Below are 18,195 nucleotides of genomic sequence, written 5' to 3' on the forward strand. Positions count from 1 at the left end.
CAGCTACTCCATCTTAAAACTAGTAAGCTACAACTATATTATTTTTTGAGTTTAGTCATCCTTTAAGTACACTTTTTTATTTATATGTATGTGCAGCTCTTGAGCGTCCATTGTTACAGGGATGGCAAGCGGAAACACGAAGGTTCACATTACTACAAACCTGAATTTGCAGTCCCAGCTAAAAAGGTAGATTCTATGCCTTGTTACCATAAAGAGGTTTCAAACAAGAACAAGGAAATATCAGAAATCTATTTCTGTAAATACATGATTAAAAATTAAAGTGGCATTTCCTCTTTAATGTTTTGTCCGCAAAGGCCAAGGAACAATGCTTCACAGAGTCAAAAATAAGAAGGAAAAACAATAACATTTATATTTTCAAGTGAAATAAAATTTGCAGGAAGCACAGCAGCAACAAAAAGAGAAAATTACAATTATTTACAACTCAGCTGCACAGATAAAAACAGATTGGACCCTGCAGAAGTCACAATGGATTTCATCTTCTTCATGGTTACACCGATGTTGCCTCCCACCCCAAAGTCACCAATTCTGAGACCAAAAGTATTCCTCCCTATAAAATTAGGATAATGCCCTCCTTACAGAACAATTGAATAAAAACATGAAAAGAGGCTTCTAAAGCACCAAAATCTAATGGAGATTACATGTGGTTCTATGTAGTGTCCTAGAGGTAGCAACATAAAACATTTAGGTTTTCCAGAATTTGTACTTGAGAAGGCTACAAAACATAAAATTCCAGTGTTCTAAAATATTGGCCTAATACATAACCAATAGATATGATTGAAGTGGTCTGCTTTACTCCATTACAAGACACTGCAGTGCATTGGCTTTTCATGTGTAACCTACACCAGCATTTTATTTATTTATTTTTGGTTCATTTGTACTGGCTGCTACTTTAAGTCACACAGTCAGATAAATGAATGAACTGGTAGTGAAAAGGACTGTGGGTAAATGTACTCTGTCTATACCTAACAAAATAAGACGTGAACAGGACTGTTCAAATTCATGCAGCTATTTTGTAATAGGTTTTGGAAAGAAAGCAACGTTCTACCTTACACTGCCAGACCGACTACCAAACAGCAGGTCCTTATCCTAATCAATGATATAGTGTTCCGAAGGCCTCTCTGGAAAAGCTGAATGGGAACTATTCTCTTTCAGGTATTGGAAAACAAAAAAAACAAAAAAACAAAAAAAACAAAAAACAAACAATCTTTCCAGTAAATAAAAATGGTTTAAGGTGCAACAAATGGGAGGATATGACACGATAAGGAAAAACATCCTCCCAAGGCTGGCTTTCCATCCTGGCTTCCACTGCCTTACCCTTTTATGCTATGACGGTTTTGTACAATTACCCCAAATTACTATGACACATATTTAAAGCCCCTGCTCCTCCTTCATTGTAAACATAATCCTGCATCTGCTACAAGGCAAACACAGCTTGCAGCACGATCAGGAGTTCTGGTTAGTTTCCCTACAATTGATTTTAAAAACAACAAAATGATTAAAAAGCAATCAACCCCTTTGCAGCTCCAGGATCCTGCAGTGCTTTGCAGCCCCTGGTGGTGAAGAGGTTAACCATGGGCAGCAGTAAACATTAGCAGGTGGATTAAGAATAGTGGAGTTATAGTCAGCACTGCTTCATAAGGCAGCATGGATTCATTCCGCTGGTCAATGGCCACTGCAATGACTCCGCCCTGTGCCTTCCAGAGGTTACTTCCATTTGGGCCACCAAGGGAGGAGCTAAGGGGGGTAGGTCTAGACAGGCTCATGAGAAGCTCTGGATGGGGTGACTGACTCTCATGCATGCCCAATAAATGGCACGCCCAATGCATATCAATACCAACAGCAGCAACAGCGCCCAAGAGGCATAGATTCCACCATATTTGCGTGCCAACGTCCAAGTACCCGCCTGCAAGACAAAACAGTCACCATAGTGAAAAAACAGGTAGCACTTAAACATATGACAAATGTTGCAGCATTGACTATAGAAGCTTTTCTTTATAGTGCCTTGAAAAAGTATTCATACTCCTTGAAATTTTCCACATTTTGTCATGTTACAAAATGTATTTTAGTGGGGACAAAGCCTTAAAGTGGAACTTCCCCTTTTGGGTGAAGCTCCACTTTAGCCATTTACAAGTGTGTATATGCCTTGCATACTCACTTCATAGTCATTTATATTATGCAACAGTCATAAGGCTCAATTCACAACACTTTACACAAGGCATTTCATTTTCAGTCATGGGCCTGTAATTTTCCAATTTCATTGGATGTAACTGAAAATAACTGACACTTTTTGGAAAATTGTAATTTTATCCTAATATATTGGCTTTAATTGAGCCTACAGTCTTAAATTATCAGTTAAAATGAAACTAAGTATTCCATTCTAGATAAATATTTACCACAAGTCCAGCGGCAGCCAAAGCAAAGACAAATCCCATTAAGAAGCAGCACACACATCTCCTTCGTGGGTACCTCAGTCCAATAGAGGAGCTGAAGACAAAAATAGATACAGTAAAACCGAGGCCTTAATCTAGTGCCAGCATTCTTCCCCCATCCTAAACTAGCTTATCATTCTCTGACACTTACACTTTCCGGCAGTGCGGGCAGCGCGCCAGCGTCCGGTCTGAAAAATCTGTCCACTGAAAAAAGAAGAGTGGTTAAACATAACCTTTTATAATGACATAAGCAAGAATTCAAGACAGATGCAAAAAGAACGAGGGAAACATACTATAGCATTGGTAAAAGTACAGGATTAGCTGCCGAATTACCCAAGCAATCTACTGCTAGCAGAAGGTTTTTTACTTTCATGCAGAGAATGCATAAAACTGATGCTAAACCCATGATATAAAAATTAACATATCAGCACTTCCGCAGCACCAATGAAATAGAAATGCATGTTTTTAATAAGAAAGACACCATCTACATTCCCTTATATTGTAAATCGCTGCGCAAACTGTTGCCGCTATATAAATCCTGTATAATAATACTCTACATTAATTTAATCACTGAATTCCGCGATTACGTGACATAAAGATGTGGCCGGCCGAGTGCTGAATCTTGCTGTGGGAAGAGACTTCACGCTCTCCTGCAATCCTCATTGACCCCTGACCCTCTTTCCAACAAGCGCCGATTGGCCATGTGAACTGCCTGGCTCCTCTCATACAGGAAATGTTCTCTTCAGCAAAAGACACCAAACTGAGTATGTGCAGAGTGACTCCACACAAAAGGGGCACTGGAACAAGGGGCAGATCAGGGAAGTCAGGATCAAATAGCGTTTTTACACAATGCAGAGGATTAACCCCTTGGGTTCCACAGCGAGTATAACAAGCATGCTTTACTGCAGAATGATTTTACTGTTGTGGGTTTAGTAACACTTTAAGGTAAAACACTGAGGCCTTTACAACCACTTTAAGTTAGTCATACCCCAAACATAGTTTGCAAACACAGTGAGTTTGCTAGCACCAGATCGCATGGTACTGAAGTGCACTGCAATCCAGTTGCAGTAAGTTTCCAAAGGTAGTGCATGTACTACTTTTGTTGTGATGAGATTTCAGCCCATTTAAAATGAATAAGCTGAAATCGCACAGCACAAAACTGCATATGAATCACACAGGAACACGTGATTTGTACTGTTTGTAGAGATCCAGCAGTGGGTCATCAGATGTGAGTGCATGCTGATAGTTAATAAAACCTAGACATGCACACTACAGCTGTAAGCAACACTCCTTAATAAAGCCAAGAAAACCTCTGTGGGCAGCAGCCTTGTAAAATGAAATGCAATTTAGGCAATTACAAACTGCTAAAATAGCAACAGACTCATATCCACATACAGTAAATAAGTCCATACTTGAATTTGGTTTCAAAAAGCATTATTGCCAAAGGAACACACCAATTCAATGGTATAACATTACTAAATTTTGCATACCAGAAAATTGTTCTTGCAGTGTCCACAGATGACTCGTACTCCGACAGGCTGTGGCTCTGGGCTGAGGGGTCCAGCATGAACTGGGCCAAGGTTAATGATTCGTTTACTGGTGAAATCAGACAAGCATTTGTTATTCATTCAAAATTAATTATATGACAGTTTATTACATATACAGTGGAAAGCTTGCCAAATCTATAGCAAGGGAAGATAGTTGCAATCGCCAGTGCAATCTAATAATCCTCACTTCAGAAAATGTAACAAACAAACTACACTACCATTACACACCATCCGTTAGAATATAGTATGTATTTCCACTAACAAGTGATATATAGCAATTAAAGATAAAAAAAAGCAAAAAAAGAACAATGGAACAACCAGTGGGGTAACAGGTAGGAACTGTCAGAAGTACAGTTCCTTTACAGTGGATATAAATCCCAACAATAAACTTCTCTTATTTGTTTGGTCTGTTAAATATACAACTGAAAGTTTTGTTATATCTGTACATGCAAAAGAAAAAAAAAAAAAAAATATCCTGTTGATCCTGCTAGAAAACTAGAGTTGCTCTCTGCACTCTGCAGTTTTATCTCAAGAACTCTGTTAACAGCCCTGCCTGCATGCTCCTCTGAACTACAGAGCACCTCCCCCAATGTTATGCAGAAGAGGAGAAAAGGGAGTCCTAACACTTCTTGTCCTATAGTGACAATGCTGCTCTTTCATAGATGCAGTACAGTGAGTGAGTGTTATCACCCCAGGATGGGAGTGTGTTACTAAAAAGGATTACCAGGTAAGAATACAGAATATAAAGCTATAAATGTAAAGACTACATTTCTTTAGGCTGAACTCCTGGATAAGCAAATGTCAAAATACAAGAGGAACACGTATTCTTCCTTCAGTGTTGGTGTGCATTGTGTATTTATTCCAGATCTGTGCAGTAATCCAGTGTGAAGCTTCACCACTGTACAAGAACTTTGTGTAATAAAGACCGGTCATTGCTAATCTCTCTCCTTGGGCAGAGTGACTGGTCTTGTGAATGGGCCTGCTGGGTCCCTCTCACAGCTCTGCACTCTGCATATGCAATGTACAACACAGTGAGGATATCTCCGCTACTCTACAAGGTAATATCTGGGTTTACAAAGGCATTTGGTGCACAAAAAGTGGATTTATATATTCTGACTATTGGAAGGAATACTTTTAAATGAATGTTTTTGCACCTGGAGATTAGCTTGAAATCTTTTTCTTTCTAAAAAAATAAATAAAAGTGGTTTCAATTGTTTTATATTACTTAATTTCCCCCCGCCAGCCAAACAAACACTTCTTCCCTTCACTCCCTTACCATTCTGTTCAGTCTGAAAGTATCTGGCATTTTAGGAACACTAGGCAGCCAAGTCCTCATGCACACTGGATGTTTTTACAGCGGCTGTTTTTGACTTTTGACGTTTTTTCTACAGCTAGTAAACCCCCCAGCATGTTATCCTAGGTGTCCATGCACACAGACTGTAATCAATGTTTTTTGTCAGGGGCGTTTTTGGCTGTAAAAACACCAGGACTAGTGGGTTTCTAGAGGAGTTTTTTAGCTGTAAAAATGCTCTAATGCTGAAAAATGTGGTAAAACGCTGCAAACTGGTGTTTTTGGACTTTTTTAAATAAAAAAAAAAAAACACCTGCTAAAAAACGCAAACGTGGGAAAATGCCACTAAACGCTAATGCAAAAACGCTAAAAAAACTCACGTTTTTAACATAACTTTACACAGCTAATGTTACCAGCATTATGAAAACACCCCATGTGCATGAAGCCTAAATCATGCCATGTGAAGGACAGGTAAACTTGCGATGCATGGGGGTGGGGGGGGGGGAGGGGGGGGAGGGGGATAAAGTAGACCTGTAGCTTTGCCTAGCACGGGTGTCAGCAGCCCGCGGCTCTTTTTCACCTTGGCTGCGGCTCCGGAGCACACTGCCCACCAGGTGACAGGCAATAGGGCAGCAATGGGCAAACTACGGCCCGGCGGACCTTTTAAGTGATGAGCCATGCTCTCATTAGCTTTTCATTCACTAGGCAGCAGAATCCTGGGCAGCTGGACCTAAACAGGTTCAGACTATAGTTTCACGTAATGACAGAGGAAAGGTCACTTCACTTGTAGTTAGCCCTAGCAAGTGTAGTCAATAGTAACACATTGTAAATAACATGCAGTTACCCTTCCCGTGTGGTTTGTTCTCACCAGTATGGCCTAGGGCAGGCTATCCTCTGGGAGGTGACTTTACAAATGAGCAGGCAGTTGCATGGACAACGAACATACTTCTTCCCCTGGGGGGCATTCTTTATGGGCTGCAGGAATGAATGAATAACCATTAGGCAGACTCACAGGAATAACAACTCTTCTGGCAAACTAAAGAGTATTTAGTGCAAAATACATACTGTCTGGAGTCCAACCATAACACATCCTCTGTCCTACAGGACAATACTGCCTTACTTACCGTGGCCTCATTGCAGACCCCACATTTCACTACATGCTGATGCATTTTGCCTTCCACATTGATGAGTGACTGGCAAACCCTACATGTTATCATAGGAGCAGAGCCACTTTCAGGACTTGTCAGCGGTGAATAAGGTGGAGGGTCCTCACTAGGTAACACATGACCTGCTGGGAACACAGGAAATCCTGATAAAGGAGGAAAAAAAAAGTTCAGAACAATATAAAATAAAACAAATATTTAAACAAGAAGAACAAATAGTGACAAAATAAACATTGTTTATCTAGCAATTCAAGCATCACAAGAAAAGTGATTCAGACAGTAAAAGATTACAAGAATGTTATCTGTGCCGATGAAAGGCACTCCGCTTTTTTTCTACTTCTAGGGGCAAAAAACAGACACACCTATAGCAAGTCATAGATTTTATTGCAGGAAAGAAAATCTCTCAATTTCCCCATCAATAGTCAGCGTTGACGGGGAAATCCCTACCGCAACGCAACTGTGTTCTGCCAGAGGGGAGCCATTCCAGATGGCAAAACACAATGATTACTGCTAGTGGATATAGCCTTCGACAGAGATCGCACGTAAAAAAAAAAAATCTGACAGGCTGGTTGAACCCAAGTCAATTGATGGACTGACGTCAGTACACTCAGTCTGCACATAGACTGATCAAATCTCAGCCACTAACTGCTGAACCGGCTGGGATTCGATCCATCTATGGCCAGCCTAAGAGTGGGCGCAGACAAGCGAAAAACAATATAAAAATGCCAAATCTTTGGTCTGCTATGATGCCTACACAGTGGCCATTTATCTGTCGGACTCTGTTGACAAGTAGCCCAATATATAGAGTATGATTGTTGTAATAGTGAATATTGACTGTTTAACAGATGTGTGATATTATACAGATTGCAGATGATAGAGATCTAGATTATTCATGACTGACAAGTACTTTGCCTAACATACAATAAATCCACAGCACTGAACATCTCTGAATATGGCCATAAAAGTCATAAGACCTGCATTGCACAATTCTAAACTCATACAGCGAATGAGTCGTAACCCACATCAATAAAGATATATTAACCTGTTGATAGTTTTCATGAAAGCCCATGTTTCCTCTTCACATTGTGAGAGCCCAAAGGATGTGCCAAATAACACTACCAGTTTTGCATTATCATAAATTGAAAGATATGCAAACCAGAACAATGAACTTCTCTTTTTGTGCCCCCATTTGGTGTGTTAAATATACCATTAAACAAGAGTTTTATTATATTTGTTTGATAAGTGCAAAAAAACCCCTGCTGACTTTGCCAAAAATCTAGTGAACTGATCATTTCTTGTGCTTCCTGCCTGTGTACAGGGAGGGGTTAAGGTGACTGGGAAGAGGGGGTGGATAGATGAGAAGAGGTCTGGGCTCTTTGTAATTCATCAGAAATGAAGTAGGCAGGGCTGACACCTTGTGCTTTGGAATTCAGAGATCAAAACACACCAGGGAAATTTACTAAAACTGGAGCAGCTGTGCATGGCAACCAATCAGCCTGTATCTTTAACTTATTCAGTAAAAGCAGAACTCTACCCATAACAACGGGATAATAAATAATGTTCCTTAGGAACATACATTCCACATTAATAATTATGCTACCAAAAGTAGTGTGTGCTGTAAATTCCCTCCAGCATTGGTCATGTTTCTTCTTACTGGAGGCTGCCATTTTGCTGAAGCCCTAAGCAGCATTAAGGCCTGATGCACACAGGGCTTTTTGCAGCCACTTTTAATAGTTTCAGGCGTTTTTGGGTTTTTTTTTTTCTTACTGCTTGTAAATGTCCCTCCATGTTATCCTATGTGTCTATGCACACATAGACTTTGAGGAGCCTTTTGAAACAGGAGCATTTACAAGCAGGAAAAAAAAAACCCAGGGCCAGTGTGTCCAGGAGCAGCAGCGTTTTGGCAGAAAAAAACAAAAAAACACGTGTTAATGTTAGGCGCGTTTTGCGATTGAGTGTGAATTAGTTTCAAAGTCAGAATAAATTATTCTGGCTAATTAAATAAATTAATGTTCAAGCATCTGATGCTTGTAAAAGCGTTACATACTTTTACAAACGTCAGGCGTTTGTTTCTGCAAAAACGCTACTGCATGGAGGAAGGCTTCTAAGAGTTTTTTCTTTTTTTTACATCCTGTGTGCATGGGCACTGACAGGTGGCACTGATGGACACTGATCATCAGGGCACTTACCTCTGCTCAAAACAGTCCGACACCTGAGAGGTCCCTCACTGACATCTGGTCCCTGACTTCTTCCAGGTGCTATATAAAACTTGCCTAACATACGGATTCCTCTGCTTAGTAAATAGTTAACAACAAAGTGGGAATCACGAAGTGGTCACATCCCACAGAAGGCAGTATAAGAAGCTTAACATTCTGATCCCTCTGGTTAGTAAACAGTTTTTCTAAGTACTGGTCTTCAGCCACCTTGATTGGCCAGCGTGAGATGACATCACTCCCTTGCCTGTGTAGAAGTGCAGTCATCCCGGTAAGTATGCCAGAATGTAAGCTGCGCGTGCGCAACTCAGCGTACATTTTTTTACTTTCTGCATTCAGTTCGGCTTTTATTTGCTTTTAAGTTGTGAATCCTGAGTTGGCATACTCACCCACACAGTGGCTCCAGTGTTACCCTGCTCTCTGATCCTCTGTCACCACCAGTCAAATCCAGTGAGGAGGGTCCAGATCCGGAGCAGAACCACACTGTGTGTTTCTATGGATGCATACAGCCCAGCTTGGGAGCACACCCACTCAATGCATGCCTTGAGGACACCCGCAGTAAGGAGGAGATGTTTAAAGTGATTCTAAAGGCTTGTTTTTTTAGGTTTTTTTTAAGAAAAGACGACAAACATGTCTATACTTAGCTGCTGTGTGCAGTGGTTTTGCACAGAGCAGCCCGGATCCTCCTCTTCTGGGGTCCCCCGCAGGCTCTCCTGGCCCATCCCTTCTGTCGGGTGCCCCCACAGCAAGTAGCTTGCTATGGGGGCACCCGCTGCTCCATGTGTCCATTCACACACGGAGCTGCGGCTTGGCCCTGCCCTCTCTTCTCATTGGCTCACTGGCTGTGATTGACAGCAGTGGGAGCCAATGGCTCCCGCTTTTGTCTCAGCCAATGAAAAAGAGGAAATCCCAGGATAGCCCTTTATGGAGGGGGAGTATTAAAAAACAGATTAGATCTCAATGGGGAAAAATACCATACTGGAGATCTATCCTGATATGGACTGGGTAATGAGTTAGGAATGCAAGGATGCCCCATCGTTTGATGGAAACGAAAATTATCAACCTACAGTGGACTGAATTCAAAGACACCTCGAAAATCAAAATTAAAGAAAAAATGATGCAGCAGGCTAGACCATTTTGCTGAAATTTCATTGCAGCAACTCAAAATGGTCCTCAGTAGTTTGTATGACCCCCACGTGCTTGTATGCATGCCTGACAACGTCCGGGTCTGCTCTTAATGAGACGACGGATGGTGTCCTGGGGTATTTCCCCCCAGATCTGGACCAGGGCACCACTGAGCTCCTGGACAGTCTGAGGTGCTACCTGGTGGTGTCATATGGACTGAAACATGATATCCCAGAGGTGTTCTATTGGAGTTAGGTCAGGCGAGGATGGTGGCCATTCAATGCTATCAATTCCTTCATCCTCCAGGAACTGCCTGCATACTCTCGCCACATTAGGACGGGCATTGTGCACCAGGAGAAACCCAGGGCCCACTGCACCAGTGCAGGGTCTGACAATGGGTCCAAGGATTTCATCCCGATAACGAATGGCAGTCAGGGTGGCATTGTCTAGCCTGTAGAAGTCTGTGCGTCCCTCCATGAATATGCCTCCCCAGAGGCATCAGTGACCCACCACCAAAACGGTCATGCTAAATGTTACAGGCAGCATAACATTCTCTATGGTTTCTCTAGACCCTTTCATGTCTGTCACATGCACTCAGGGTGAACCTCATCTGTGAAAATACACAGGGCGCCAGTGGCGGACCTGCCAATTCTGGTGTTCAATTGGAAATGCCAATCAAGCTCTATGGTGCCGGGAAGTGAGAACAGGGCCCACTAGAGGACATAGGACCCTCAGGCCACCCTAATGAAGTCTCTGACTGTTTGGTCAGAGACAGTCACACCAGTGGCCTGCTGGAGGTCATTTTGTAGGGCTCTGAAAGTGCTCATTCTGTTCCTCCTTGCACAAAGGAACAGATACCAGTCCTGCTGATGGGTTAAGGACCTTCTACAGCCCTGTCCAGCTCTCCTAGAGTAACTGCCTGTCTCCTGGAATCTCCTCCATGTTCTTGAGACAGTGCTAGGAGACACAGCAAACCTCCTGGCAATGGAATGTATTGATGTGCCATCCTGGAGGAGTTGGACTGCCTGTGCAACCTCTGTAGGGCCAAGTACCGCCTCATGCTACCAGTAGTGACACTGACCCTAGCCAAATGCAAAACTAATGAAAAACAGTCGGAAAAGATGAGTAGGGGAAACATGACCAGTAGCCTCAACCAGTAAAACCATTCCTGTTGTGGAAGTCGTCTCATTGTTGCCCATCTAGCAGCTGAAACTGATTAACAACCCCCTCTGCTACTTAACTGACCGGATCAATATCCTGGGAGTGTATTTTATATATATATATATATATATATATATATATATATATATATATATATATATATATATACACACACATACTTTATATTGCCAAAAGTATTGGGACGCCTACCTTTACACACATGAACTTTACTGGCATCGCGGACTTAGTCCGTAGGGTTCAATATTGAGTTGTCCCGCCCTTTACAGCTATAACAGCTTCAACTCTTCTGTGAAGGCTGTCCACAAGGTTTAGGAGTGTGTCTATGGCAGTGTTTCTCAACTCCAGTCCTCATGGACCCCCAACAGGTCATGTTTTCAGGATTTTCATTATTTTGCACAGGTGATTTGATCAGTTTCACTGGCTTAGTAATTACCACAGCTGTTTCATCTGAGGGAAATCCTGAAAACATGACCTGTTGGGGGTCCATGAGGACTGGAGTTGAGAAACACTGGTCTATGGGAATGTGTGACCATTCTTCCAGAAGCATATTTGTGAGGTCAGGCAGGAGAATGTCAGAAAAGAAGGCCTGGCTCACAGTCTCCGCTCTAATTCATACCAAAGGTGTTCTGTTGGGTTGAGGTCAGGACTCTGTGCAGGCCAGTCAAGTTCCTCCACCCCAAACTCGCTCCTCCATGTCTTTATGGACCTTGCTTTGTGCACTGGTGCGCAGTCATGGTGGAACAGGAAGGGGCCATCACCAAACTGTTCTCACAAAGCTGGGAGCATGAAATTGTCCAAAATGTCTTGGTATGCGGAGGCCTTAAGGAGTTCCCTTCACTGGAACTAGGGGGCCAAGTCCAACCCCTGAAAAACAACTCCACACCATAATCCCCCCTCCACCAAACTTTACGCGTGGCACAATGCAATCAGGCAAGTACCGTTCTCCTGGCAACCACCAAGCCCAGACACGTCCATCAGATTGCCAGACAGAGAAGCATGATTCGTCATTCCAGAGAACATATCCCCACTGCTCTAGAGTCCAGTGGTAGCGTGCTTTACACCACTACATCCAACACTTTACATTGCACTTGGTGATGTAAGGCTTGGATGCAGCTGCTCGGCCATGGAAACCCATTACATGAAGCTCTCTACGCACTGTTCCTGTGCTAATCTGAAGGCCACATGAAGATTGGAGGTCTTTAGCTATCGACTCTGCAGACAACTGGCGACTTCTGCACACTGTGCACTTCAGCATGTGCTGACCCTGCTCTGTCATTTTACGTAGCCTTCCACTTCGTGGCTGAGTTGCTGTTCCCAGTTACTTCCACGTTCTTATAATACCACTAACAGTTGACTGTGGAATATTTAGTAACAAGGAAATTTCACGGATGGACTTATTGCACAGGTGACAACCTATCACGGTACCACGCGTGAATTCACTGAGCTCCTGAGAGTGACCCATTCTTTCACAAATGTTTGTAGAAGCAGTCTGCATGCCTAGGTGCTTGATTGTATCCACCTGTGTCCATGGAGGTGATTGGAACACCTGAATCCAATGATATGATTTGGAGGGGTGTCCCAATACTTTTGGCAATATAGTGTGTGTATGTATATATATATGGAGAAAGAGTGCACGCAAGTGTGCGCAATGCAGCAACAACTTTCAATAAGTCACATGTTGGCCCTTGTAAGTGTATTTTCTTTACACTGGGGCCCATGAGGCACTCACTACAATCCAGCCTCCATGGGCCCCGATGCCCATTAATACAACTAAATGCACAATGCTGCTCACTGACCATTACAAGTACTCATTACATATTATTCTATAATCAGACCACGCCCCTTCACCTTCTCCCCACTTGTCCCTTTAGCCAATCACCTCAGCAACTCACAAGCCCCGCCCATCGTGCGTGGGCTGCAGCTGTTCAGCAATACAGACCGACTAATAAATATTAAGTGTAGTGGGCGTGGCAGCGAGTGCTCGCCAATACACATATGATTTAGTAGGCGGGGCCCTACCTTGCGGCTTGTTGCTGGGGGTGGGTCCGGGTACCCCGTACGGAGGAGCTGAGGGAAGAGCACTACCTGGTGAAGGTGCTCCGGGGCCCACTGCAGCGCCCATACCCCCTCCATCCCCGAGATCCGAGAGCAGAGGGGAGCGCTCTCCATCCGCCATGTCCCTCGCTCCCACCTATCACCGGCACACTCGACTGCTGCTGCTTCTGCCGTCTGCTGACGCACCTCTCACTGCGGCTGCGCACTACGCTTGCGCAGGAGGTGGATCGGGAGGATTCTAGAGCGCACATGCGTAGTGAAGGGTTTGCGTCGTATCACGTGCTCATAAATTGCAAACAAAGGTCTTCCGCTCATGTGACAGTCACCTGAGTTAGTGGGTCGGGTTGTTTTGGTTACATGTAGCTTTATTGAGAACACAAACAGTAAACATTAACTGAGAAGTCAGGTGAAGCAGGCAGGGACAGATTTGTGATAGCTTAATTCTTTGTAAAAAAAAAAAAGATATATACCGTATATTGCAGTTTAACATTTCTTAGGTGAGGTGCTGTATTTGTTGTCTTTTAGGAAGCTATGCACAGTTTCTGCAAGTAGAGCCAAAGTTTCAGGATCCTCCTAGATACACTGTATTCCTGTAATGTCCTGTGCACTCACCTGATCTTTCAGTGGTATCAGTTGTCCCAGCTTTCTATGAACTGCATAATAACTCTATATAATGGAGGCAAGGAGAGCAGCCGGACAGTATTCAGTACAGTAAAAAGGGTTCGCTCACCTTTAACTGCTTTACCGCAGTCCTACAGCAGAAATACTGCTACAGGGTGGCAGATGTGCGCAAATCATGTGTATATACGTAATTTTGCACTTCTGGGTACGGGGCACACGCGAACCACAAGTGCACCCTACCCGTGCCGCCATTGGCGGCTTCACCTGTTGATCACTGGGTCCTGGCCAGTGATTCCCCACCAGCACCCGGCGATCACCATGTGTCACAGATGGAGGGAGAGACCTGTATGTAAACAATACAGATCAGCTCCTGCACGCTGCTTTGTATGGCTCTGCATAGCACACAGTGAAACAGCACACAGTTAACACTTTGATCGCCCCAGATGTTAACCCCTTCCTGCCCAGTGTCATTAGTACAGTGTCAGTGCTTTTTATTAGTATTTTTTTATGCTGTGCAGAGCAATACAAAGCAGTATGTTTGTGCTGACAGAGGAGAGATCTGTGTTGTTTACACACAGACCACTTCCCTGTCAGCTCCGCCGATGATCACCGAGTCCCGGCCGAAGAATCGGTGGCCAGGACCCAGTGATTGACATGCCAATAGCGGCGCGGGTAGGGAGCGCATGCATGCGCACCTCCTGCCCTGAAATGCAAATCATGTATATATACGTGATTATGTGCATCCCTGCCGCCCCTTAGCAGTACTGCTGGTGGTCGGGAAACTGTTAAAGCAGTATTAAACCCCAAAGCATATTATATTATTTTTCAATGGAACAAGCTGTCTAGCAGATAGAGGGTTCAGACAAACCATGTACCACTGACGGGTGCTTACAATGATCAGTTTTATTTATGTAAAACCTTTATCCCAAAAGAAAAAAAAATGTTTCCTGTAACTTTTTATAAAGTGTTAGCTAGAATTTGGCTTCAATTTGTTAATGTATTTAAATTTGCTAGTACATCTAACACCACCCTCCCCCCAGACTGGCAATGTTGTTGTCCAAAGGTACCCTCTGTGCTCCTTCATCCAGAGTGGTGGGACTCTAATACAGGTTTATTACTGGCCAGATCACCAGGTGAAAACAGAGGGGAAAAAGCATAAACAAAGAAAACTAATGCAGCCACCACAACTAAGGATTGGTAAGCTGCAATATATTAAATTTTTGGTTTTGCGTTTATTAATGCTTAACCACTTGCTGCCCCGTCACAGTAGACCATCACTGAGGTTGGACACTGCAGGATTTTGTCAGCAGTTCCCAGTCAATGATTTATAGCCAGGACCTGCTGATTGTCTATGTCCAATCATAGCACAGAGCCCTAAGTTTACACACAACACAGGGCTCTGTACACCGAGCAGCAATGTGAATGTTTCTTCTCCCTGCAAAGCAGGGAGCAAAAACAGCCAGATCTCTTAGTAAAAGCAGCACATATCACACACAATACACTTGTTGGGCACACAGTTATCCCTTTGATTGCCCTAGTTGTTAACCCATTCCCAGCCAATGTCATTAGTACAATGACAGCATTAACACTGATCACTGTATTAGTGTCAATATTGATGTCAGTGTCAGTCAGTTAGTGTTCCTCTCAGCAGGTGTCAGCTTGCACCATATTGCCAGCCACACTATCACAGTCACTGATCACCACCATTACCAATATAGTGTCATAGCTGCGTAAGTTCCAGTATACACCATAGCTTGTAAACCAATCAATATTTGCTTATGAGGATTTTTTTTCTTTACCAAAGACATAAAGTAGAATACATTTTGGCCTAAATTTATGAAGAAATTAGTTTTTCTTATGTTCTATTGGATATGTTTATAACAAAGTAGAAAAAATTTTTTTTTTTCAAAATCTTCAGTCTTTATATAGTTCTTATAATAAAAGATAAAAAAAAACTCATTGGCAATCAAATACCACCAAAATAAAGCCCTTATTTGTATGAAAACATTATATAAATTTCATTTGGGTATAGTGTTGCATGACCGTGCAATTGCCAGTGAAAGTAGCACAGTGCTGAATAGCAAAAAAAATGCCACTTACCTTCTGGAAGTCAAGTGGTTAAAGCCTGGAGCAGATAGATTTTGTGAAAGTGTCTCTCTTGTGTTCTAAAAGTGGTGCAGAACACACCAAATTCATGTGCCTGTCTACAACTTGTACTTTAGTTTGGCTCATGCTGTACCACTTTAAGAATGCAAGTGAGACACTTTTGCAAAATCTGTCTGGTCCAATTTCTCTCTCTACATGCCAGAAGACAGTTGGTCTTAATAAGCTCCACTTTCTTAAAGCTGAGCTCCACCCAAAAAGGGAAGTTCTGCTATAAGGCGTCACACCCTGCTCCCCATTGACAGGCACTAGCTCCCGCTTCCACTGCGATCATCTGGGTGATCAGAAATGGAAGTTGTCGTCCCCCTTCCCCGTAGTCTTCTGGGACACATGGCACGTTCCAGAAGACTTCGGGAGCATTCACAAAGTGCAGAACTACTTGCACATGCGCAATGGGCACCCGACTGTGAACTCCCATGGTACACAGGACCTCTGGAACTCAACCAGGGTGACCATCAAGTTCTTGGTCACCTTACTAAGGCCTTTCTCCCTCAATTGCTCAGTTTGGCTGGGCAACCAGCTCTTGGAAGAGTCCTGGTTATGCCAAACGTCTTCTGTTTGAGAATTATGGAGGCAACGGGGCTCTTGGGGACCTTCAGTGCAACAGAAATTTTTTTATAGCCTTTCTCAGATCTGTGCCTTGCAATAATCCTGTCTGAGCTCTGCGGAGTAGTTCATTTGACCTCATGGCTTTTGCTCCTTTATAGTATGCATTGTCATCTGTGAGTCCTTTTATAGAGAGGTGTGTGCCTTTCCAAATCATGTCCAATTTATTTTACCACAGGTGGACTCCAATCATGGTGTAGAAACATCTCAGCAATGATTAAGGGAAATGGGAGGCACCTGAACTAAATTGCAAGTGTTGTTGCAAAGGGTCTGAATACTTAGGCCAATGTGATATTTTCATTTTTCCTTTTTTATACATTTGCAAACATTTCTAAAATTCAGTTTTCACTTTGTCATTATGGGGTATAGTGTGTAGATTAATGAGAAATAAAAATAATTTTACACAACTGTAGTATCAGGCTGCAACATAACAAAACTGGAAAAAGTGAAGGGGGTCTGAATATTTTATTAATGCACTGTAGATCACTGGTACTGTCCCTGAGTGCCAGGATCATGGCTTCTTGCGCATACGCAGAAGTGATATTATCCTGTGCCGGCCAATGAAGATGACCGAAGACCAACACCCAGAAGAAGATGCCAGCAACGGCGAGGAGCGGGACCTGTTGAAGGAAGAGGTAAGTATAGCTCCTTTAATTCTGCTTTATCTATCTATGTATCCATATATCGAGGTTGGACAAAATTATGGAAACACCAGGTAAAAGAACAAAATCTTTACCTAAGATGGTGTTGGACCGCCTTTGGCATCCAAGCCAGCCTAAATTCTCCTGGGAACTGACAAATATAAGTCAAAGATGATGGCTAATGGAATCTGATACCACACTTCATGCAAAAATCATTCCAGCTCTCGCAGAGGTGGAAAACGAGCCCAAACCTTGTTCTCCAAAACTGACCGAAGTGTCTCTATGATATTGAGGTCCGAGGACTGTGGCGCCCAGGGAAGGTGTGAGACTTTGCATGCTTGTCAAACCACGATTTGACAACACCAACTGTGTGAATCAGAGCATTATCATCTTGGTAAATGGTGCTGTCTTCTGGAAACAATGTATGCACCATGGGGTCTGCCAGAATTTGTACATAGTCACTGGCAGTGACTCTACCTTTCAAGGTGATGATGGGGCATGCAGAATACCAAGATATTGCTGCCCAAACCATGGCTACAGCGTCACCACCACCATGCTTTACCGTTGGCACATGACAGTCTTGGTCGTAAGCTTGGGACTGTGTTCGCCACACGTAAACCCATCTGGTGGTTGGGAACAGTGTGAGGCTCGATTCATTGGACCATATTACAGTCTTCCACTGATCAATAGTCCACTATTTTTGGGTGTTACACCACTCTCTCCTCTTCTGAGCGTTAATATTAGTCACTAGTGCTTTGGCAATTGCAGCTTGCATGTGAACGTTTTGCTTATGGAGTTCCATCCATGCAGTTTTTGTGTTTGTGGCTTTGGAAGACAGATTGAGAAGGTTATGACGGCATATACAGTTTCCAGAAAAATGTTGTCTAATAAGCATAAGCGCGGTCAACTGACCAAAAGAGACAAAAAGGACATTGTGACCCTGAATAAGAAAACAACTGCTGCAAAAGTGACTTCAGAAGTCACTTTTGCAACAAATGTTTTTCTAATTCCGGGTCACAATGTCCTTTTGTCTCTTTTGGTTAGTTGACCATGTCGACTGCGCTTATGCTTATCAGACGTTTTTCTGGAAACTGTATATGCCACCATAACCTTTGATACTGCTCCTCATGACACCTAG

General features: G+C 43.1%; 1 protein-coding gene across 1 annotated transcript; it reads right to left on the reverse strand.

Moving 5' to 3' along the window:
- Nucleotides 1–275: 275 nt before the first annotated feature.
- On the reverse strand, nt 276–13,247 carry PIP4P1 (phosphatidylinositol-4,5-bisphosphate 4-phosphatase 1). The gene is made up of 7 exons (XM_089687030.1): nt 12,991–13,247; nt 6,413–6,597; nt 6,157–6,263; nt 3,941–4,046; nt 2,602–2,654; nt 2,415–2,505; nt 276–1,924 (listed from the first exon to the last, which is right to left on the reverse strand). The coding sequence occupies exons 1-7, from the start codon at nt 13,145–13,147 to the stop codon at nt 1,781–1,783; spliced, it is 843 nt and encodes a 280-aa protein (XP_089543156.1). The 5' UTR covers nt 13,148–13,247; the 3' UTR covers nt 276–1,780.
- Nucleotides 13,248–18,195: the final 4,948 nt, after the last annotated feature.

Source organism: Staurois parvus, unplaced genomic scaffold (genome assembly GCF_062004578.1).
Source record: "Staurois parvus isolate SC_StPar_1 unplaced genomic scaffold, SC_StPar_1.0 ptg000415l, whole genome shotgun sequence".
Classification (NCBI taxonomy): Eukaryota; Metazoa; Chordata; class Amphibia; order Anura; family Ranidae; genus Staurois; species Staurois parvus.